Source organism: Molothrus aeneus, chromosome 10, assembly GCF_037042795.1.
Source record: "Molothrus aeneus isolate 106 chromosome 10, BPBGC_Maene_1.0, whole genome shotgun sequence".
Taxonomy (NCBI): Eukaryota; Metazoa; Chordata; class Aves; order Passeriformes; family Icteridae; genus Molothrus; species Molothrus aeneus.
Window position 1 is genome coordinate 3,831,545 of NC_089655.1, and position 23,184 is coordinate 3,854,728.

General features: G+C 47.6%; 2 protein-coding genes across 6 annotated transcripts in view; one reads left to right on the forward strand and one right to left on the reverse strand.

Moving 5' to 3' along the window:
- UGGT1 (UDP-glucose glycoprotein glucosyltransferase 1) overlaps nt 1-954 on the reverse strand; it is a 40,539-nt gene extending 39,585 nt beyond the window's left edge. Inside the window, exon 1 of the mRNA XM_066556336.1 lies at nt 910-954. The gene's annotated coding sequence lies outside the window, so the exon portion shown is untranslated. The remainder of the gene's footprint in view (nt 1-909) is intronic.
- A 1,708-nt stretch (nt 955-2,662) lies between these two features.
- Nucleotides 2,663-22,763, forward strand: SAP130 (Sin3A associated protein 130). 5 transcript variants are annotated; one of them, XM_066556818.1, is made up of 21 exons: nt 2,663-2,745; nt 3,217-3,333; nt 4,086-4,321; nt 4,816-4,974; nt 6,019-6,130; nt 7,660-7,784; nt 8,553-8,677; nt 9,258-9,408; nt 9,611-9,701; nt 9,978-10,082; nt 11,100-11,241; nt 11,436-11,557; nt 13,839-14,141; nt 15,112-15,289; nt 16,524-16,628; nt 17,388-17,749; nt 19,071-19,319; nt 20,003-20,128; nt 20,835-20,938; nt 21,608-21,721; nt 21,916-22,763. In XM_066556818.1, exons 2-21 carry the CDS (start codon nt 3,222-3,224, stop codon nt 22,072-22,074), a joined length of 3,180 nt encoding a protein of 1,059 aa, XP_066412915.1. In that variant the 5' UTR covers nt 2,663-2,745; nt 3,217-3,221; the 3' UTR covers nt 22,075-22,763. The 5 variants fall into 5 exon arrangements, with proteins under 5 accessions (XP_066412915.1, XP_066412917.1, XP_066412916.1 ...); XM_066556820.1 differs by having other exon boundaries at nt 19,074-19,319; XM_066556819.1 differs by having other exon boundaries at nt 15,115-15,289.
- The last annotated feature ends 421 nt before the right edge of the window (nt 22,764-23,184 follow it).

Sequence of the window (23,184 nt, forward strand, 5' to 3'; positions counted from 1 at the left end):
ACAGGAAAGAAACCAAATGACATATTTGTCACCTGACACAGTTTAGCCAACTGAAAATCCGCAGATTAGAAATATCTACAAGTCCTCAATAATAACAGCCATAAAACAAAGGAATGACCGATATCTCAAGGAAAAATACACCACGGAAAAAGAGGCAAGAGGCAAGGCAATGAACAAAAGTGACACAAGGAGATCCAGCTCTGTGCCAGGTAACAAAGCAAAACCCAATCTGATTATGACACCTCAAAGCAGTGTAAATATTTTTCCTCCTTATTATTCTTCCAATTACTCCGTTTAAAACACTCCGGGCAGCTTGCACATCCAGTCTTGGGGGAAGGAATAAACCAGCCCACACTGACAGTCAGTACCATGTCCTGCGAGGTCAGTCTGGTGCCAGGCGGGTGCAGGGCAAAGGGAAGCGGGAGCGAGGGGCAAGTCCTGCAGCAGGCACCGCGCTGGGGCACCGGGACCGAGCCGGTGCACGGCAGAGATCACCGAGAACAGCGGGCACCGATCGCACCGGGGGAGCACGTCCTGTAAAGGGCTCCCGCTGCCTGCTACGGCCGCTGACACCAAACCACAGCGATTTAACCGCGACTAGAAATCAGCCACTGAAGCGCTGAGCAGCCAGGGCTCAAAACACACATTAAACCCGGCAACCTCAGGTGCGGAGCATTAAACCCGAGCGCAGCCTCCGCCGCTCCCCGGTCCCGCTGACCGACCGACCGACCGATCGACCCCCGCGGGGCGCGGAGGCCGCTCGAGGGACCCCGCCGGTGTCGGTCCCTCCGCAGGGCCCGCCCCGACCGCCCGCTGCCCCCCAGCCGCCGCCGGCGCCCGCCGCGGTCCCGCCCCGCCGCCGCTCCATCAGGGCCCCGCCGCGCGCTGCCGGTGACCGCGGTACCGCACCTGCGAGCGGCCGCGCGCCCGCCCGGCTCCCGCCGCCCGCGCCGCTTCCGCTTCCGCTCCGAGCCGGCGGCGCCGCGCAGTGACGGGGCCGGGGCACAGGCCGGGGCCGCCCGCAGCCCGGGCCTGGGGCAGGGCCGTGCCCGCAGCAGAGACTGTGCCCGGGCTGCCGTGCGGTCTCGGTTTAAGGAGGTAGCGCCCGAAGCAAAGGCGGAACCTGTGGGGGTTTTGTGATATTAACTGGCCCGTGAGCAGTGGCAGCCTGTGCTGCTGGAAGGACACGCTGTGCAAACAACTGCTCGGTTATTCACAATGTAGGGACGGGAGGGGAAGTGAAAGCAGCATACGGCAGGTTAAAACCAGCCGTTCTTTATTTATCTTCTCTGCACCCTTTACACGTTCTCCATCAGAACTGCCCTGTCCGTGCCGGGCTCCGCTCGGCTCTGGGTGTTCTCCGTGCCCCGCTGCCCCCGCCGCCCCCTCTGAGCCTTCCGTGGGCACCGGGGCCCTGCCGAGAGGTGCACGGAGGTGCAGCAGCGGCTCTGGGAGTTCAGGAGAGACGAGGAAAGCCAGAAGGACGCTGTAAATCCAGCCAGGCACGGGGGAAGGGAACGTTTCAGGAGGGAACCTGAACCGCAGGACAGGCTGGCTGGCGCGGGTCCTGGAGAGTGACACCCGCCGCGACAAACTGCTGCTCGTGGCACTAATACAAACATTGTTTCTGCTCCTGTTCACAACAAACACGAAGGTTTGCGAGGCAGACCTAAGGATTACTTACATGTGATCCTGAAATTTCAAATGTTTTCCTCCTGGTTTCGTTTTAAAATATTAAAACTCTGAAAGTGGCAGGTGTCTGGCTGAGTTCATGTCTGAGCCTCAAATCATGAGAACAATATCATGAAGAATGATGGTGTTCTGATGTGTCTGTAACCAAACGCGAGGCAGCCCTGCACTGTGGTCTCTCAGGGCTGTGATGTGCGTCGTCTCCGAAGTTTGTGGGGTTTATTATTATTGTTATTATTTAATTTTTCCCCTCTATCCCAGTGATAGGGGTACCCCGCCCATATCCCCTTGTCCCTTCCCAGGATGAGGGTTGGGGACTTCGGGGAATCCCCGGGGTGCTTTGGGTACCCCCCCGAATTTTAGGGGGTTAGGGCTACTAAGCGCCAGAGCCCCGCCATGTCCTTGTGTCCCCTTCCCAGGACTGGTGGGAACACTTTGGGTGGCCCCCAAGGGAGTTTTGGGGGACCGCCCGAATTATGGCAGGTTTGGGAGGTTTTTGAGATGCTGACAACCTCCGTGCCCTCCTCAGGGACGCCCAACGCCTTCCCGCCGTGTCCTCTTGGCACTTCCCAGACTGGGTGCTGGGGACTTTTAGAGTGAGTGTGTGAGGGGGGAAGTGGTTTGGCCGGGTGTGGAGAGCAACAACGGGGTGCGGAGCTCGGGGTGCGGGCGGAGCGGGTCCGAGGGGGCGGTGGCGGGGCAGTGGCGGGTCCGTGGGGGCAAGCGCGGCCCGGCGGTGACCGCGGCCTGTCCCGCCCACCCCGCGTCTCCTCGGAGACCTCGCGGCGCGCGGCCAATGGCGCGCTCGGGCACAGCGCCGCCCCTCCCGCGCCTCGCGAGATCTGTCCCCGCCACACCCCCAGGGTGGACTACATCTCCCGGCGGCCCCGCGGGGCGGGCACGACAGCCAATGAAACGCGGCAACTCGGGATAGGCGGGGCTGGCCGGGGCCAATCGGGTGCGGGCAGCTACAGCGGCGGAAGCGGCGCTCGGCAGCGGCGGCGACGCGGGGCGACCGGCCTCAGGGACCGGCGCACGGCACCGCCCCGGGCACAGGTACTGCCGTGGCGGGCGCACGGCATCGCCCACATCTGCGGGCCGGGGCTGGCGCCGAGGAAGGGCTGCGGGTAGGGGGCGGCGGCCGCCGCTTCACAGCGCGACGGCAGCAGGGGGGCAACGAGCCTCCGGCCGGCGGAAGCGCCGCGGAGGGGGTATCGTGAAGAGACGGCAGCAGGGCAGAGCGGCGCGGTGCGGCCCGGCCCGAGGCGGCGGGACCGTCGCGCTGCCGGGCACATCCGGGCCCTGCGGCCCAGCGCGGCGGGGCGGGGCGCGCAGGGCGGGCGCTGATTGGCCGGCGCCGCCCCGCCGCCATTGGCCGGGCGCCGCGCGAACCCGCCCGCGCGGGCGCGCCGGGGTGGGTGGGGCCGCGGGGCCGCGCCCGGAGAGCGGGAGGGACGGAGGGAGGTCGGGCACGGCGGGGCTGGGCCGGGCGTGTCGCGACATAACGGCCGCGCTGCCGACCCGCAGGTGACATGAGCTCGCAGCAGTTCCCCCGTTCGGGCGCGCCTCCCGCCGCCCTGGGACCAGCGCCGCCACCCATCCCCACCAGCGGCTCGGCCGGGATTATCGCCCCCGCCGCCACAGGTAAGCGCCATCCTGGCCCCGCCGCTGTCGGCTCCGGGGGCGGGGAGCGATCCCGGGGACCCCGCCCTGCCCATCGCGCTCTGCCGCTCGCCTCGGCGGGAGGAGCGAGGCGGCCCCGGGGCCGGGCTGGGAGCTGCCGCGGGTCCGCGTGCGGAGAGCACCGGGGCGGCTGCCGGCTCCGGACAGCGCCGGCGGAACCGGGACGCGCCACGGCTGCCCGGTGTCTGCGCGCCGGTGCCTGTCCCGCTCAGCATCTCGTGGAGCTGGAAATGGAGCGGGAACTGTGATCCCAGCTCCTGCTGTCCGTGCCACGGTGACAGGTTTTCAAAAGTGACTGGGGGAGCAGCTTCATTTTCAAGAGGTTTTGTACCTTTCTTCTGCTCGATATTCACATACATACTGCATTAAGTGTGCAGTTTTTCATGCGGTTTGATCTGTGACTCAATGGCAGTTACTTAGATTATTAAATATTTTTCACTTGAAAGAAAACTTAGTTAATCAGTGTTTGAAGAAGGTGTTTAGTTGGACTTCAGGGTTGACCCCAGGTTGCCCCAGCATTGCCCAGCCCATCAGTTCTGAGGGGAACAGATAGAAGCAGTGCTAGAATTCCCAGTTTTTCCTTCACTGAAATATGTCTAATTGTAAGACTCAACTTCTTTAATTTAGATATTTCCAAAGTCCCATCTCTGACCTAGTGGGTGACCAAAGCGAGCTTTCAAACAATTCTGACCTTTTTCTCTGTTTCTCCCTAGTGAGTGAGGAATCCAGTCGTGAGCCAGAAGTTGCTCCCAGGGAGCACATGGGCCCCAGTGGCTCCATCCAGCCCCGGGAGGAGAAGCAGGAGCCCGTGGTGGTCCGGCCATACCCACAGGTCCAGATGCTGACACAGCACCACCCTGTCCAGTCTGGGGCCCCAGTGACAGTGACAGCACCACCAGCACATTTGACTCCAGCTGTGCCACTTTCTTTTTCAGATGGACTTATGAAGGTAATGAGAGGATTCATTGGGGAAAAAAAATCCAATCTGTATGAGTAGGTGTTGAGAAAAAGTAAATTACACCAAAACCTTCCCTGCTTTTGTTTCTGAAGCTTTCCTTGCATGTTCTGCTAACTGTGCAGTGTCTTGTGGGTTTGGCTGTTCCAGATGATACACTGAGGACTTGCTAGTATTTCAGCAGTGATTTCAATCAAATTTCATTTTTCTCTGCAAGATATAAAGTTAACTGGTAATATCCACTAGGGAAATACCATACCCCTGACAGATTCCACTGATGACCCATGCCAGAACTTGCATATTTCCAGGACAATATATGCCCTTTCTTTGTTTGGAATAACCAAATGTTCAGTATCTTTGCTCTCCAAATATTAAGCCATACTCACATAAACTTTCTCCTCAGGCTTTGACCCCACAGAATGATTACTGCTTCAACACTGAGCTCTCATTTGAAGTTGCCAATGTTTCTGTCTTTCCATTTCTTGTAGCCTCCCTTGAAGCCCACCATGCCCAGCCGGCCCATTGCTCCTGCTCCACCCTCCACTCTCTCAGCTCCCACAAAGGTCCCTGGGCAAGTGACTGTGACCATGGAAAGCAGCATCCCACAGGCTCCAACAATCCCTGTGGCAACCATCAGTGGGCAACAGGTTTGGTTTTTTGGTGGCTTTTCTGTTCCATCTCACTGCATGCTCAGATAATACCAGTACAGCTGAGGTGGGCTTTTGCAGCAGGAGGGAATGTAAAGAGAGCAGGTTTCCCTGTTCAGTGCTGCCTGGACCATTAAACTTCAGGCTTGGTTATCACCATCTCTTTCCAAAGCTGCTGATTTGCTGGGATCATCCAGCTGAGATAGCACAGCCAGGCTGTGATGGCAGAGCCATACCCAAAAACTGGGTTCTTCCTTAAATGCTCCTGTGTGTCCAGTGTGTCACTTGGAGAATTTCTACTGTAGAGAAACTGCTGGGATTCATTATTGCACTGTTCTTCAGCTTCCCTGGGAGGAGATCAGAGGAGACCAGTGAACAGTTCATGGGTTTGCACTGTGTTCTTACTGAACTAGGAGTGACAAAATTTGAGCGAGTCTGTGTAGATAATTATTTGAAATTTCTTTTTCCTCTGACTTGGCTGTAGAGCCAGCCCTGTTGGTTTGAAAATAGTTTGTCAGAACAGTCATTACTAAACCTCTCAGGGTTTTGATGTAAAGTGCCTTTAGGTGGACTTGAGTTAGTCTGGCTAAGGATATGCAGCAATTTCAGTGGATTTATCTTATATTAATATCCCCAGGAGGTCTAGAATTAAAAAAAAAATAGAATTTGTTCCAGCATTTGCCAGGTTTTTACCATTCTCTCAAGTTTATTGGTATGAAACTATGCCTTAATGTCACCAATGCTAGAAGGGACAACTCTGGTTGTTTGTGGGTGGCTGCTGGGTGACTGTCACCCAGGTACCAACCATCAAAACACACCAGTGAAACAGAGAAGTGTTTGCATCTTCCAGTGGCAGCAGCCTCTGTAACTTTATCCTGTACAAACACCTGCCTCTTTCTCCACTCAGCTTTTAATGCATGCAGCCTTGGTACACCAAGTATTCCTCCAGGATCTCTTTTCTGTCTCTGAGGCTGAGATATGGTGATTCTGTGGCCACTGATTTTTGTCAACACAGCTGACTTGTTTTGTTCTTGAACTCTGCAGGGGCATCCCAGTAACTTGCATCATATCATGGCCACCAACGTGCAGATGTCCATCATCAGGAGCAGTGCTCCTGGGCCTCCACTGCACATTGGAGCTTCTCATCTGCCCCGAGGTAAAGATCCAGCTGTGCTGTCCCTGCCTTCTGCTCACAGGCTCTCAGCTGCTGCATTTAGCCCACACCTCTGAAACTCTCCTCACTGCTAATGCAGCTGTTCCTTCAGATTTTCCTTTCAGATTCATGCCAACTGCTGGCATGAGTGAGTGATTGCTGGCCTTTTAAGAATTATGTTGCCTTCAGCCATTTAGGGCAGAACCACGTGACAGTGTTTAAAATGCTGGCAGATACCAGCACATCTGTTATTCTAATTCTTTGGTGTTAAAACAATCAAGAATAAACATCCACTGGCAGAGACACACCTGCTCTGCAAAATGTCATGTACATTCTGGGTAGCAAGTATTGCTCACCTATGGCAGTTGTGAGCCACATTCTTGTGTCCCCCTGTCACAGGACCACTCATGCATTGTTATGCATGCTAGCACATCATATTATGTGCATTTGCATTTTCCCATGAGTTAAATGCTGGTGATAACTACAGGCTCTTGTTTCCCAGCATTTTGGATGCTACAGCTTGTAAAACAGGAGATCAGCCCTTTAATGCAGCCCTGTGCTCAGTACAGCCTGGCAGATTTCTGACTGCAGCTTTGCTTTCAAAGTCTTATGGGTTGGGTTTGCAGTTCAGCTTTAAATTGATCTGAATTCCAAGTATCATTTGTCAGTTTTATTTCCTTTTATGCTCAATGTTATTTGCTGGATCACTCAAGAAAAATAAATTGATGTGAGCAAAAACACAATCTTCTTTAACTAGAGCAGGTGGAAGGACTGTAGAGGTTTATCTGTAGCTACAGTAGTGTTGTTCACCTGATTCTGAGGGGACAGCTGCCACAAACTTGACCTCTCAGTACACATTTTCTTTTTTTACCTCCCCTTTTTCTCTGAGTTTGAATATTAACTTTTGAGGTAATTTCAATGGAGGACATGTACAGAAAATACACAATCCAGTCCATCATCTTATTGCAAGGCTATTTGCCTGCTACTGTGATTCACTATGATCAGGAGTCATCAGACAGGAGACAAATTAATCAGTTGCAGGTTTAAATAGTGTGGAGTTTTGGTCTTGGTTTTTTGGGGGGAGGTGTAGCTCTTTGTTTTGTTTTGTGTGGTGTTTCCTTGTTCTTTTGGTTTCCTTCTTTTGCAAGTGTATTTTTCTTCTGAACTTCATCAGCTGCAGTGAGATCATTGCTGGTATCAGATGACTTATTTACACATTGGCCCAGTAATCAAACTGAATTATTTCTATTGACTTCCATAGCTTGGAATAAGAAAACATGGGATGTGCAACACAAGGCTATTATAGGGGAATGAGAAATACTTCTAAAGCAAATTAATTTAAAATAATACCTGCCCCTCCACACATGCTTTTTTGTAAACCTTAGGTATATTTGTTGAAAGCCTTATTTTTACACCAACATCATGAACTGCCCTGAATATGAAATGCATTAGAACTGAAATACCAGCTGATGTCAGGGTGTGTCTGTGGTTGTGATGGAGCTGAATCTTAACGTGCTTGGTTTCTTCCCCAGGTGCAGCAGCTGCTGCAGTGATGTCCAGTTCTAAAGTAACCACAGTCCTGAGACCAGCCTCCCAGTTGCCAAATGCAGCTGCAGCCCAGCCAGCAGTTCAGCACATCATCCACCAGCCAATCCAGGCAGGTAGCAGCCAGGCAGCTCTGCACATCACTGACCTCCAAATCCTTCCTGGCACTCAGCTGTAATGTATAACCTCTAATTATTTGTGTGCACTGGGCTGCAGCCACTGTCAGCTCTCTTCCAGCTCTATTGGCTGTATTTCTTTCATAGACTTAGTGGGTTTTAATCTAGCTCCAAAGTGCTTAGAAACTGGGAAGACAATTTCTTTCAGACATGCTCAAGTTTTAAAGTCTGAAAGGTCCAATGTGCTGGTGTTAATTTATTGTTTAGTATTTGAATTGATGTAGAATTTTTGAAATCTCACTATAATATGCTTCTGTATATCTTGGCTTTTGTACCTGTAGAAGGAGAAGATGGTAGATCTTGTCTCCCTACAGCAGTGCTAGTGTTTAGCCCTAGGACAGAGAGTTAAACATCTTCCCACTGTGCTTTCGGTTAGGATCCCAATTACCTCTTCATGTGTACTGGAATTTCTTTTCATTCTGAAGGGAACTGACTTTTTGAGGTTTTCCTAAAGACCTTCAAGGTCTTTAATGTTAACTTTGTTGGTTCCTGTGCTGTATGTGTGTTGAAAACCAAGACAGTTCTGCTTAGGAGCTTGCAGATCAATTCAGAAAGACTGGAAATGTCTCAGAATGCCAAAACTTAGTGACGAGGTGCAGGGAAGCGAGTTTTAATCAAGTAATTCCTAGTTGTCCTCTAAACTGCAGAATTTCCTTTCTGAATGTTCTCTCTGATGTTTTGTTTTTGTTGTTTTTTCTAAATAGTCACGTCCTCCTGTGACAACATCAAGCACTATTCCTCCTGCAGTGGTGGCAACTGTCTCAGCCACGAGAGCTCAGTCCCCTGTTATAACCACAACAGCAGCACATGCCACAGAGTCAACCCTCAGGTAAAGCCTACAGAAACTCTGAATATGAGAGAAATTGCAGCAAGGGGAAAAAGGGGAAATGTTAATCAGCCTGAGCTGATAATCCTCTACTTATGGGAGGATATAAAATGAAAATAGTAATGCTTGCACAGTGCAAATCCTTGAAGTTCTGTGAATAAAATGGGCATAAGCATGAACTTCTACACATTTTTAAGGGTAAAAGGGCTTTATAAGGGCTCTGTGTTATGAGAAGGAAAGACCTTAAGGAATCATTTTTGTAGTCCTGTTCCCTGGATAGCAGAGTTTGTGTTGCAGGAACTTGTGGGTATTTGGCCTATATTTTTTACAAAGACACAGTGAAAAGTGACACGAAATGCTGAGATGAAGTTCAGCTGATAAGAGTTATCATAACTCCTGGCTGGGTGCACAGGGCACATGGGGACAGTGTAGCTCAAATTCCTTATGTTGCTTTGCCACGTGATTGACAGCAGCGCTGCTGTCCCCGGGGAGGGCACTGAGGCCTGATGTGTGTGCCTGTGTTGTATCTCCCACACTCAGTCTCCAGAAGGTTCCCTTGCTGAGTTCTTTTCTTGCTCTGCAGCCGGCCCACGCTGTCCATCCAGCAGCACCCCCCCTCTGCAGCCATCAGCATCCAGCGGCCGGCGCAGCCGCGGGACACGGCCACGCGCATCACGCTGCCCTCGCACCCTGCCATAGGCACCCAGAAACCACAGCTCCACACCATGGCCCAGGTAAGCTGCAGCCAGCACAGCACCTCCTGCTGCTTCTTGGGACTTGTTTATAGCCTGCAGGCTGAGATCACCTTTTGGAGAAGAGTTAGTATGAGTTAGAAATTAATGTTCTGTATGGTTGGTGCAAGGTGATTCCATACTAACTATAGATGTTAAATGTAGTAGTCTTCTAACTTTAAGTTTTTTGGTTTTTTTTTCATAGAAAACCATTTTCAGTACTGGTACTCCAGTGGCAGCAGCAACTGTGGCACCTATTTTGGCAACAAATACCATTGCTTCAGCAACCACAGCTGGTGAGTATTCATAATGCTGTTGTGGGAGCATCATGAGGGATGGGATTTGTTGCTCTGTGTTGGCTTTCTTTGAATTTAGAACCCAATAATTTTTGAGCAAATATTTTTTTCATAATAAAGGCTGCATTTGGAGGTGCATGGCTTCAGGAGTGAAATTACTGAGTTTTTCAGGGAGGTTGTCTGGTTTGGGGGTTTTGCCCTCTTAAGGATATGGATACACTGGCATGGTAGGGCTCCATAGAAGGATCTCCTGTTAAGTTTGATTTTTTCCTTCAGGTTCTGTATCTCACACCCAAGCGCCTACAAGCACCATTGTTACCATGACAATGCCCTCACATTCTTCCCATGCTACAGCTGTCACAACCTCAAACATCCCAGTTGGTGAGTGATTTCACTTCTCAGACAAGTGTGTAACTCATGCTTCAGTTTTTCTCTGCATGCTGGAAGTGTTTGTGCATGTTAGCAAATTAAGGAGGGAAAGAAAATCAGTTTGAGCTGGGAGAAACCAATTAACACATCTAGTATTCAATGGTTTTTTTACATCAGGAAGAAATAGATGTTCTAAGAGGAGCAGGTAACAAAATGCCTCATTTTCTCTGTTGAATTTTTAGACAAACTTGGGCCTTTTGACATTTCAAAACCTGCATTGGATACTCTAAAAGTTTTAACTGCTTGGTGATAGACCATGGCTTTCATAGTTGATTTTGTAAGTTACTTCATGTGCTTCTTGAGGTGTTAGGTGTAGCCTAGCTGGATTTGATTAGTGTGTTCACTTGAATGTAAAACACAAAGGCCCAAAGGTGGGGGCTTTATTTGCCTGGATGCCTGTGGAATGTGCCTGAGATGTTTCCTACAGAACTGCATAAGTTTCCTTTTGTTCATCTGTTTCTCTGCTGACCTCCTTGTTCTTTTGTAATCTTGTAATCTCTTCCCCAACCATAAATTTCCAAGGAGTGAAATTGTATCTCATACATCAGTGTTTCTTGTAAAGTTCTTGTAGGTGTTTTCTTCCTTTTCATGACCTCTGTCCACAGACACTTGTCTGCCTTGGGCTGATTTCCAGTGTTCTTGTTCTTGACATCAGAATGGTTTGGGCTGATCCTAAAAAAACTAACTTAATCTGAGCACTGAATTGACTTTGTTAGCAAGTATCATTTATATATGTATTTAGAATATCCATCCATTCTGATATAAGTTGATGAGAAATGCTTTGTTCTCCTTTTTCTTTTGGCCTGTTGTGGGCAGGAAATAATTTGTGGATAAGGGTGGGTTGATTTGGGTTGAGAGGGAAGGGAGTAGTGTTGGTTGTTTTGTTTGACAAGGTTATTGATCTTGCTTTGCAGTGTTTACTTGCCTTTCCTTTGACTGCCAGTTGATGACATGTTTGTCTTTATGCAGCTAAAGTGGTTCCCCAGCAAATCACCCACACTTCTCCCCGGATCCAGTCTGACTACACAGCAGAGAGGAGTAACCTCATACCTCTGTCCAGCCACAGGGCATCTCCAAACCCAGTAGCCATGGAAACCAGAAATGACAACAGGTGAGCAGAACCAACAGTTCTACCCGTGAGAGAGTGTGTGAGTAGGGTGTTTGAGCGTCCTGTTCTGCTGTGGTGGAAATAACATTGTAAAAACTGAGGGGGAGGATGGGATTTGGTAGTTCAGGGAGTGCTAAAGGGCACTGAGGGTCACCTGTTGAACTCTGTGTAACACTTGCTCTTTTTGATGCCTGCAGGCAGTCGGTGCCTGTCCAGTTCCAGTATTTCTTACCCACCTACCCTCCCTCTGCCTACCCTCTGACTGCCCACACCTACACCCCCATCACCAGCTCCGTGTCCACCATCCGCCAGTACCCAGGTAAGCCCAGCTTGGGGCAGGCAGCCTCGGGGCTTTGTTGAGCTTGCAGCTTGCTCTAGTGATGGAAGGAACTCTGACAATTAGTCACAAAAAGTCTCTGATGATTTGATGTTTTTTCAGGAGTTTTGTATTTGATATCCCAGGGCTTTGTGTCTATAAGTAGAAGTTTTGAGTTTACAAATCAAAGCAGTTTGGCTCCTCCAAACTAAGCCAACTCTTTGATACATCTTCATTCCCTGGTGTTCTGATAAGCTCTTTTAATATCTTTTCACGTGAATGTACAGTTTGAGATAGAAACCTGAACCAAAAAAGGAAAAACTAATTTGCATTGCACACTTGCATTAGTGTTCTTTTTAGAAAAATTGAGAAATTAATGCATTTGAACAGTCACAGTATATTGCAGTCCAAAAAATTATGCACAACCCAAGCTTATGTGATTCTGTGACAAAATTTGGAACACTTTACCTTACCAGGTTGTTTAGGGCTGTTCTCTATAATGTGATAATTTCCAATATCCAGACTGCAAGAACATGCAGATTGTGGATGTGGATTTTCATGGAATATCTGTGTCTCCTGGCAGCATGATACCTTTGAGCAGTACAGAGGAAATTTAGAAGGATTGGGAGGTGGCAAAGCCCATTTGTTGAACAGGAAAGTATAACATCATTGGATTCTTTAGGTTGAGAAAGATCTTTAAGATCATCGAATCTAACTATTAATCCAGCACTCCTAAAGCCGCCACTAAAACATTTTCCCAAGTGGGAAATATATTTTTATATATTTTATATATATTAATATATTTAGTATATTTATATAAAAATATTTTTTTTTAAATACTGCCAAGGTTGGGGACTTCACCACTTCCCTGAGCAGCCTATGTCAGGGTTTAACAACCTTTTGTGTGAAGAATTTTTTCCTAATATCCTATCTAAACCTTCCCTGACAGGACATCATTGCACACAGTCAGGGGTTCCAGTTCAGGAGGGATATTGGGGTGCTGATAGGCTAATGATCATTTGTATAAATGCAGATGTATGTTCTTCATCAGGAGCTTATTGACAGAGACATTTTACTTAATTAACTTGTTAAATTGACTTGAAGAATCCATGGAAGGTATTCATTATGGCAGCTGGTGGTGGCAACATAAAGCAGAGCATTCAGGGTATGAGGAGGAAGGTACATCTATGCTGAGCACAGCTGGGTAAGGGCACAGAGCATTTCAGAGGAGACTTTTTAAAAGATTACTGAGATAAGGAGAGCTAATGCAGAATTTTGGTTTTCCAAATGCTGGTTGTGCTTTACTTAGTATCCTAAAAGGATTTTGTTGGATAGAAAGTTTTGCAACAGCAATGTTTTGACAAAGAGAATAAATGTGCCACACTTTATACAGAGCCATTTTCAGGGACCTGCTTTCAGTTTTTGATGCCTGTTTTTAGAGTGTCTTGTCAGCATAAGATCTTGATGGAAATCCTGTGACAATGATAAAACCAGCTTGTTCTGCATTGTTAGCAATCAAGGCCATTGTTGGGAAGTTCACTCTTGCATTCTGTGTGTGGCTGCAGAAATCCTGGTGCAGCTCTGCATAGCCTGGAAATCTGGAGATCCAGGGTCTGCAAGTGTTATTTAAGTGCTGCATGGGAGAACTGTAATGCACTGTATAGTGGATCTGAAAAGGTGGAATCAGTTGTTTAGAGCTGTGAATTTATTTAAATGATTGAGCTGCTTAGAGCAGGTGTATTTTTGGGAACATTGTTCTGCCACTGAAATATAATTTTGTTCATTTGAGCTGTGGGATCCAGCCTATAACTGGATCCCTGTTATATCTGGCCTGTTCTGAGGCCAGATAAGGTTGTGTTCAACTTCAGAGTTGAGTCAGCTTCAGAGCACAATAAATTACTTAGGTTTCTGATTACTTTTAATCTATTTTTAAGGAGGGAAAAATGCCAAGTATTGGTACTTACAAGCACTGTAAAATAAGATAATGAACAAAAATAGAGCACAGCATTCTGAGACTGTAATTTGAGTCTACCTAAAAGCAGAGTTAAACTGCTCTTTTCTCTCTTGCTGCAATTAGAAATAAAAAATTGAATTAAAATCAACAGTAATTAATTCCTCTGGCAGACAATCTTCCCTACTCTCGTATTTACTACTGCAACAAGCAGATGGGCAAATGAATTTTTCAAAGCAAAAAAAAGTCTTCAAAAAGTTAGTATTTTTGAGCAAGAGGTGGGAGGGGGAACTGAGGTGACCTGCTGCTGCTGAGGTGTGTGTGCTGCTCCAGTTTCAGCCCAGGCGCCCAACTCGGCCATCACGGCTCAGACCGGTGTGGGAGTGGCCTCCACCGTGCACCTGAACCCCATGCAGCTGATGACAGTGGATGCCTCTCACGCCCGGCACATCCAGGGCATCCAGCCTGCCCCCATCAGTGCCCAGGGCATCCAGCCTGCCCCCATCAGTGCCCAGGGCATCCAGCCAGCACCCATTGGGACCCAGGGACTGCACCCTGCTGCACCCATGGGCGCCCAGGGGCTGCAGCCAGCGCCCATCGGGGCCCAGCAGCCACCAGGAGACACCAAAACCTCAGGTAAGAGCAACCAGCCAAGTCCTCACTCCAGAGTGAGACAAAGCAGCTGAGCTGCTGTCCTGCACATCTGGCTGTGACTGATGATGTTGTTACAGTCTCTGTGGTCCAGAGGTGGACACTGAATACATCCAGGCACATACTCTCCCAGCAAATACTGTTGGCTGTTTCTGAAGTGATTTATTTTTAAAGCGTGCTAGGTGGAGCCTGTGGGTAGCCTTGGATGGGTTACTTCAGTGGAAAAGACTGGCAGTGCCTGAGCTTAAACAAATGCCTTCAGTAAGGCCTTGTAGCAAAAGTAATTTACAAGTGAGTGATGTTCTCTGGCTGTGCATCAGATCCCAGGAGCAATCAGAGTCCAGCCAGGTACCTTCTGCTGCTGGTAACCTGATCTTGAGCTGTGGCAGAAACCATCTTTCATTGTAGGTGATTGGTCTGATGAAGCCCCAAGAACTTAGAGGAGGAATGGGAGATGGCATCCAAGAGAAGAAGCTGTTGCACAGCTGGCAGGCACTGCACAGGGACTTCCTGGCTGTGCACGTGCTCTGCATCCCTCAGCTGGCCAGACAGGCTGGCAGAATGCAAACACAGCTGATGTCACTTACATACAGCTGGCGTGTGTTGCCACATGGGCTCTATCAGAAGGGTTGCTCTGTTGACCCAGTTGTGTAGGTGATCTCCCTAGTGCTTTCTGCATTTCCTTGTCTTCTGGAGAAGATAATTTCCCTAGAAGTGGTTGTCAGGCAGGAAGTATTTTCCTTCTTCCCTGCAGAAGGTTCAGTGATCAGATTGCTTGTGGCAAAGGCACTGCTTACAAAGGAGTCTGAAAGCACTGCAGTTAGAGACTGAGGGACTCAGAGAGTGTACAGCATTTGCTCTGCAGACACCTGCTTTGTCATCACATTCCCTTAAGTAACTGCTGCTTTCCACTCTCTGTTTTTGTCTCTGCCATGTCTGTGTCCATCCTTCCCAGCAGTAGTCTTGGCAGATGGAGCCACCATTGTAGCCAATCCTATTAGCAACACATTCAACACTGCATCTGCAGCAACTACAGTTGTGCAAACCCACAACCAGAGTGCCAGTGCCAGTGCTCCAGCCCAGGGCTCCTCCCCACGGCCCAGCATCCTCCGCAAGAAACCAGCCACGGATGGGTGAGTGGAACTGGGGGTGACACGTGGGTGACACTTCTGTGCCATCCACCCAGCCAAATGGAACCATTTCAGTGGAGATAAGGAATACTCCAGCAGATTATTCAGTCAGCAATGGTTATAAGTAACCTGCTGATCAGTGAAACAATTCTTTTCCTCCCCCAGGGCAGGGTATAATTTTCTGTAGTGTCAATAATAAAATGAGAAGGACAGTTTGTCTCCTAGGTCTTGAAAGTGACCTTTGGAGAGAAAGTGGATTTGAGGCTTTCTTGCTTAGTGTGATAAGAAGAAAGAGTTCATAGTCTACTAAAATTAGAATTGGGTGCTTTTTCTTCAGTGCTTTTCTTGGAAGAATATGTGGATGAGTGGAAAGGATAGGATTAGTACCCTGCTGTGAAAACTGATTAGGAAAAAGGGAGGGAGTAACTTAAACTCTTAAAATATTTTATGTTGCCCGTCTATTTTTAAATGCCTTAATATAAGAGGCAAGAGACAGCTTTAGAATTAACAATGCATTTCCTCCCAGCTAGCAACTGAAAATGTGTGGCACTAATGTGTGCTGTGAGATTAAAATTGCATACTTTTTATGTGGGTAGAAACCTTTTTTAAGGCAGAGAAGCTGTAGGCTGTAAAACTGAAAGAGAAGTTAAAGAGTCAGATAGATCACTAAAGACTGTTTCAATTTGTTGATTTTTTTGGATAGCAGTTTGACTTTTAGTCCCATGGGAGACTAAATAGTGTCTAAAAGATCTTAATCAGCCTTATCATCCTAATATCCACACTCTGGCCTTGAGGTGCTGTAGTCAGGCTCTGACAGTCAGGTCCAGCTAAAGGGAGCAGATGCCCATCTGAGCCCTGTTTAGCTCCAGAGGATTTGCTCAGTCTTGAAGCAGCAGTGGCATGGCCAGACCCCTTTGTCCACTGCTGGAGCCTGGCAGTTGCATCAAAGTGTTCTCACTGACAGGATGAAAGTAAAGCTGGCATGCTTGGAGAAGCCCTAAATTGGGTGAGACTAGGCCAGAGCAACTTATCTTTTATTTTAAAAGAAAATAAAATAGCTAATTTGAAAAGTAAAATGAGACTCTGTGTAGCAACTTGGTTACACTGAAGACAGAGAGCAGTGCTACAGCCATAACTCCTGTCCTGGTTTGTGTAAGAGAGCTGATTTCTTTGCTCTCAGGGGTGTTTGTCTTTGCACCAGGGAGGTGGGAATCCTGGATCTGTCTGTCTCTTTCAGGCTGGCAGTCCGGAAAAGTTTAATTCCCCCTCAGCCCCCTGAAGTGGCCAGCACACGTGTGGAGAGCACGATGCGAAGCACGTCTGGGTCACCAAGGCCTGCTGGGTAAGACTTTAGGGAACAGCCACCTGCAGCATAATAGTTCCATTATATTTGCTTGAGTTGTGTTCCTTGACTATTGGAGTACTTTTCTTTCTTTTGGGAAACAATCTATTTTGAATTTGTGACAAACTTGAACAGGTTTGACAAGTTCTGCTGTTTGTGAAGCTGAGGAAATTACCTTTAAAAGTTGTAGTGATGAGCTTCCACAGAAACAAACAAAAACCCTCTGCTAGTGTTGGGGAGATAGACCTCAAAACTTTTTTCTATAGTACTTGAAAATTAATGCTAAAGAAATGTAAATGCAACTTCAGCCCTGCTTCACTTGAGTTCAGTGGCTTTACAATTTGTTGTTTTATAACTGTAAGCCACAGTGGGAGCTCCTGCAGAGGATGGGGCCAGCACAGTTTTGGGTAAAAGCTCCTCTTGGCTGCATTGTAAAACTGTTTTAATCCTTTTACAAGCATTTTGAAGTTACCTGGAATTCGTCATGAGATTTGTTTGTCACAGTGAATGGAAAAAAGTTGTAATCAATACAGATAGAAAGATTAGATTAATCTGTAATCGATACAGATTGGAAGGGGAGAGGAGGAGGAATTATAACTGAGGTTAAACCTTCTCCTGTTGTTAAACACTTTACTGAGCCAGGTGGGTACAGGAAAAACTGAATAGTCTGATTGCAGTTTGGCTCATTCCTTTTGTGCTGGGTGCTCCCAACCGAGATACAGTTCACTTCATTTCTCTTTGCTTTTATTTGTGCTACAGGGGCAAGCCAAAGCCTGAAATCCACGTGTCCATGGCCACCCCAGTGCCTGTGTCTATGGAGGCAGTGTGTAACCAAGGTGGTGAGCAGCCCACCATCACAGTGCCCCCGAGCTCCCAGCAGCCCCCCTCTGCCATCCCCACCATCATTGCGGCCGCCAGCCCCACCTCCCAGCCTGCAGCAGCCCTGTCCACTATCCCAGGAGCTGTGGCAGCTGCTCCACCAACCTCCACCACCATCGTGGCAGCTCCTGCTCCTCCATCCACCATGAGTGGGGCCCTGTCAGCAGTGCTGGGCCCTGTGGTACCAGAGATCAAAATCAAAGAGGAAATGGAGCCTATGGACATCATGCGGCCGGTATCTGGTACGTGGCTGGGAATCATCAGGTTGCTCTTTTTGGTTTTGAGACAGTGGAGGGATTAGGAGGGTTTTTCAACAGTTTCATCTTGAAAATGAAAGGACATGTCTTCCATGGTAGCACAGAGCACCAGAGTTCCCATATGCTTTATAAAGATCTTTTTTGCCTTTTTCCTAATCTCCCATGAATCCACTTCTTATTGTGGCTGCTTTGTTCATGTTCAAATGATCCAACTCCAAAGAGTCTTTGTGAATTCCTTGCCTAAAATGCTCATGCTCAGCAGTGGTACTGACATATGATGGAATAGCTTGGTTGAATTCAGATTTTTTACAAATCCTACTGTGGTCCAGTGGCCTTTCGTGTATGTGAGGAATTCATGGCCAGAGCAAGATTTCCTAGGGCTCTTGTGTGATTCATGCATATTTTTCTCTAGAACTTTACAAAATGTTCATTATACTGCCTTACTTTTCCAGCTTGGCCACAGTTGCTATCAAATGGCATGGTCAGTAAATTCAGATCCTTACAGATCTTATTGGGCACTGTATAGTGGCAAAGTGACAGGAATGCATCCCACATTCATGGGTTTCAGAGTGGTTTTATCACTCTCCTTGAAGCTGTGAGTTGTCCTGTGAGAAAGCAGCTCTTTGCTGCAGATGTGTCTGGAGCATGGGCAGATAGCATTAAGCTCTTTGGGGCCCTTCTGTCTCTTCCTGGCATTTGTGGCCAAATTTTCAAGAGATCCCACCCCAGAAATTTTGTGCTGCAGCCTTATGATGGCTGATTGTCCTTCCAAGTTCAGGGAGTGTTCCCTCAGATTACCTGCCATGCTGCTGCCAGCTGCACAGGTGTGTTGGTTGGTGCAGTGACCTGCTGAGCAGTGCTGAGGGCTTGGCAGTACAAGCAGACCCCTGCAAGCAGAGTGCTGCAGTCCTGCTTTGATTCCATCTGACTCCCCTCTCATGAGAGAGTAGGGATTTGCTTACTGTGACAGTGACCTGTGCTGGTGTACATACAGAGGGGTTTTTTACAGTAACACAGAGAGATGTTAGCGTGACTCCTTTTTGTAACATTGAATTAACATAAGCTTCAAATATGAAGCAATTGAGGGACAGACAATTAGCTCTGCTCTCATTCTTTATGTATATGAGGCACTAAAGACTTTAGCTTGTAGGCTTGTCGTAATAATTACTGCTGGCTTAATATCTGGTGCACATCACACCCCTCACACTGTGCTGAAACAGGATCTACTGTTGGAGGGTAGAGTTCAAACAGTGCCTTATCTTCCCACTGATGCTGATGATTGGGTTCTTGTCTTTCTTCCTCTCAGCAGTCCCTCCTTTGACTACAAGTACTGTGTCTCCATCTTTGGCACTGCTGGCCAACAATCTTTCCATGCCTCCAAGCGATTTGCCTCCTGGTGCCTCACCGAGGAAGAAACCCCGTAAGCAGCAGCATGTCATCTCCACAGAGGAAGGGGACATGATGGAAACAAACAGCACTGATGATGAGAAATCCACTGCCAAAAGTTTGCTGGTGAAGGCAGAGAAGCGAAAGTCTCCTCCAAAGGAGTATATAGGTAATGACATCTCTGCTGTCTTTGTTGTTATTCAGTATTTTCTCTTCTGTTTGTTTCTCAGAGAAGGTGCTCTGTCACATTCCCACTTCCTAAATATGAGTAATAGAGAATCCATTTATCTGTTCCTCACCACTTTTTGTATAGTGTGGTGGTGTTCACAGGGGTCCCAGGATGAGGGATGAGATGAGAATCTTGACTCCATGTTTCAGAAGGCTGATTTATTATTTTATGATATATATTATATTAAAAGAAAATGATATATTAAAACTATACTAAAAGGATAGAAGAAAGGATTTAATCAGAAGGCTTGCAAGGAAAGGAAAGGAATGATAATAAAATCTTGTGACTGACAAGAGAGTCTGAGACAGCTGGACTATGACTGGCCATTAATTAAAAACAACCACATGATATCAATCAAAGAGGCACCTGTTGCATTCCACAGCAGCAGATAATTATTGTTTATGTTTCATTTCTGAGCCTTCTCAGGAGAAAAGATCCTAACAAAAGGATTTTTCATAAAATATGTCCGTGGCATCATAGGGCTGGGAAAATGTCAGGAAAAATGAATTTTCTCAACACACATTTTGTATGAGGCAGCACTTACTGACCTGCTGCTGGCGTTCTTGAGGATTCCAGCCTGCTTTCACTCCTGGATGACAATGCAGTTGTGGCTCCTTTTGCAGATGAGGAAGGTGTGAGATACGTCCCCGTGCGTCCCAGGCCGCCCATCACGCTGCTGCGGCACTACCGCAACCCCTGGAAGGCCGCTTACCACCACTTCCAGAGGTACAGCGACGTGCGCGTCAAAGGTCAGTGCGGGCAGGGAGCACGCGAGGGGGGAAGGAGGCTGCACTGAGTCAGCTCTGCTTCTGTACATGAGAACATGCTCTGCTTATTGATGGATCTGCTTTTGTGCAGGGATAGAAAGGTGCTCACCAAGGGTATCCTCATTAAAGTGATGTGCTGTGGTGATAGGCTGCAGCTGAGGGTTCTCATTGGCCACCTAACGCTTGCCAGTTACACCAAATACAGAATGTCTGTGATTAACTTGTCAAGTAACAAATGGTCTTTTAAAGAAGACCTTTTTACCCAATGCTAGGAAATCAGAGGTCTGATACTGTCTTCCAGACTTTTCAGCTAATATTTTAGAATTTTTAAGCAGACTGGGTTTTCACAACTGTGCAAATACATCTAGGAGAGAGTAAAAGTTGTACAAGATGGACCATTTACTTGTTTGTGCAAGGTGTTTGAAACATTGAGCACTACATTCTTTAAATGAGAAAAAATGGATTGTGATATAATCTTTCAGAAAGTACAGATAACCTGCTAGTCAGTGAGACCAGCAGGCAGATAAATGGCAGATGGGAAGTCACTTCCCTGTCTGAATCAAAATGCTGCTCATTGTCATGTATTAGGTAGTAGGGGGAGCAGAACTTGGGTTATTGTTGTTTGAGAGGAGAGGCCTGGCCAACTCCTGAAGTTTGAGTCCTGTATTCTTGTGTTTCCTGGTGACAGAAGAGAAGAAGGCCATGCTGCAAGAGATTGCCAATCAGAAGGGTGTGTCCTGTCGTGCACAAGGGTGGAAGGTCCATCTCTGTGCAGCGCAGCTACTACAGCTGGTAGGTGCATGGGGCTTGGAGCTTCCTGCAACTTGGGGGAACATGAAGCTGTGTAAGGCAGGAAGACATTCTTACAAAGTCAGTACACTGGGATTCCCTAAAGGAGCTGGTGTATAGTGCCCAAAGGGAGTGGGACATGCTTTCCCCTTTCTCAGGAATGTGGCATAAGTGGCTTGGAAACTTGGAGTGTTGGTTTTGATCCAGACATAAGAGCTGATGTATTTTGTACAGATGATCAAAACTGGCAACTCCCTCCTGCTGATGCACAGGTCTGAAGAAGCGTCTGTTTGGGATGGTGCGGCTGATCTGAGGAGGCAGCACTGATCCACATTCCTGGATGCTTCTGTTTCAGGTTGGGGGTGAGGTAGGTGCTCTGCATTTTAGCACCAAACTCCCCAAAACCTCTGCATTCCTGGAATAGTATTGTGAGCAGTAGGGGAAGCAGTTGTGGTAGGATCCATGTTTCTTCAGAAGAGGAGCGATCCTGTAAATAGGATGTTAAAAGGAATGATAGTGCCACATTTTGTCAGAGGCTCCATCTTCTGAATCACTGACAAGAGCAGCTGAGAGGGGAATGGATTGTCACTGTTTCTGTGGAGCTTTGTTAACATGGGCGAGTGTTTGCCAGCTTGGCAGTGACCCTTCTCATGAAGGGCTGATGTCTTTTAGACAAACCTGGAGCACGATGTGTATGAGAGACTGACTGCCCTGCAGGAGGGACTCATTCCTAAGAAAAAGGCAGCGACCGATGATGACCTGCATCGAATCAATGAACTGATACAGGTGGGTCCTGTGGCCAAAACCCAAAACCATACCCTTGGTTACAGGGCTTCCTACTGCTGTTAGTAAAAGCTAAAGCTGTCCTAAAAAACCCCATGTGGGTTCACTTCCTGTGTCATCAGTTACAAGGGGCACAGGTAGGGAAGGCACTGCTCAGAGCAGGCATTCTGTGGTTAATAACAAGTGTTTCCTTTCAGGGGAACATGCAGAGGTGTAAACTCGTGATGGATCAAATCAATGAGGCTCGAGACTCCATGCTAAAGGTCTTGGATCACAAGGATCGTGTTTTGAAGCTTCTAAACAAGAATGGAACTGTCAAGAAAGTGTCCAAATTGAAGCGAAAGGAGAAGGTTTGAACGGAGACTAATGACTTTGGAAATGGAGAACGTGTACAGAACGGAGCTGAACCTTTTTGTAGTTTGGGTTTATTTTTAAGCAGAGCATCGGAATAAAAAAGGATGAGTTTAGGGAACAGATGGACACGTGAAGCCTGGTGACCTGAAGGGATTGTCCTTGATCTTGTCATAATGAACAAAGATTTCTCTCAGGCTCATCCCTTTTTAAAGTCTTTCCAGTCCCACTGTTTAACTCCTGATGTGTCAGGTATGGAGACACCTGTAAGGCAGGAGGTTGTGCAGGGGACTCCAGGAGGCTGACAAACAGCTATGGACCCAGACAGCAGCCAAGCTTCCAGCAGTGGAAATGGCACCTCTTTCAGTTACCCCATTCAGTTCTCATTCTGACCTTCCAGTGTCTAAAGCAGCCTTCTTACACCAGTGCCACTGCACTAGGGGATCTGCCACAAAGAATCTCCAACAGCTCAGAAGCCCTAGCTGTCAAGATTAAATAACAATGAAATAAAAAAAATAAGGGGGGAGGGGGGAAATAATTTCAAAGTGATATTGTAGTGTCTGTGTCTGTGTTGGTGCTCTGGGATACTTGTGTTGAGGTACCTCTTGCAAGAGGTGCTGTAGCTGGTGTAATGTTAATTGTACGTACCACATACATCCTGAAAACATGAATAAAGGAATTGGAGGGTTTTGTATGTGAGCAGTTCATGTACCTTTGTACCAGTGAAACTCTTCAAGCTGTAAACTTGAAAATGAAGCTTTGGAAGGAGCCTGAGAGGAGAAGACAGGATGTTGGGAAGCAGCCAGCACCCTTTGCAGTGGAGGGTGAGTAATGCAGTTCAGGTCCTAAAGATGAAATATGGATTATCCCCCATGCACTTGTGCATTTAACCTTCATATTTTAGAGAAATTGCTAAATCAGTTCATTTTTAGTCTCCTCAGCAGGACACTTCAGTGTCATGAACTAACTCTGTTAAGAATATATTATTTTGCTCCTCCAGTTATAGTGCTGTTATCTTGCCTTTACTCAGAACTGAGTTCTTTCAGAACTTAGATTAAAGATATAGTATTTAATATACTTATATTCTTATTTCCTGATCTTTATAATTAAAGAAG

Coding starts and splice junctions, on each gene's coding strand:
- SAP130 (XM_066556818.1), top strand. CDS start 3,222: ATGAGCTCGCAGCAGTTCCCCCGTTCGGGCGCGCCTCCCGCCGCCCTG. Junction 10,083..11,099: donor AACCTCAAACATCCCAGTTG/GTGAGTGATTTC, acceptor GTCTTTATGCAG/CTAAAGTGGTTCCCCAGCAA. Junction 17,750..19,070: donor CATCATGCGGCCGGTATCTG/GTACGTGGCTGG, acceptor TCTTCCTCTCAG/CAGTCCCTCCTTTGACTACA.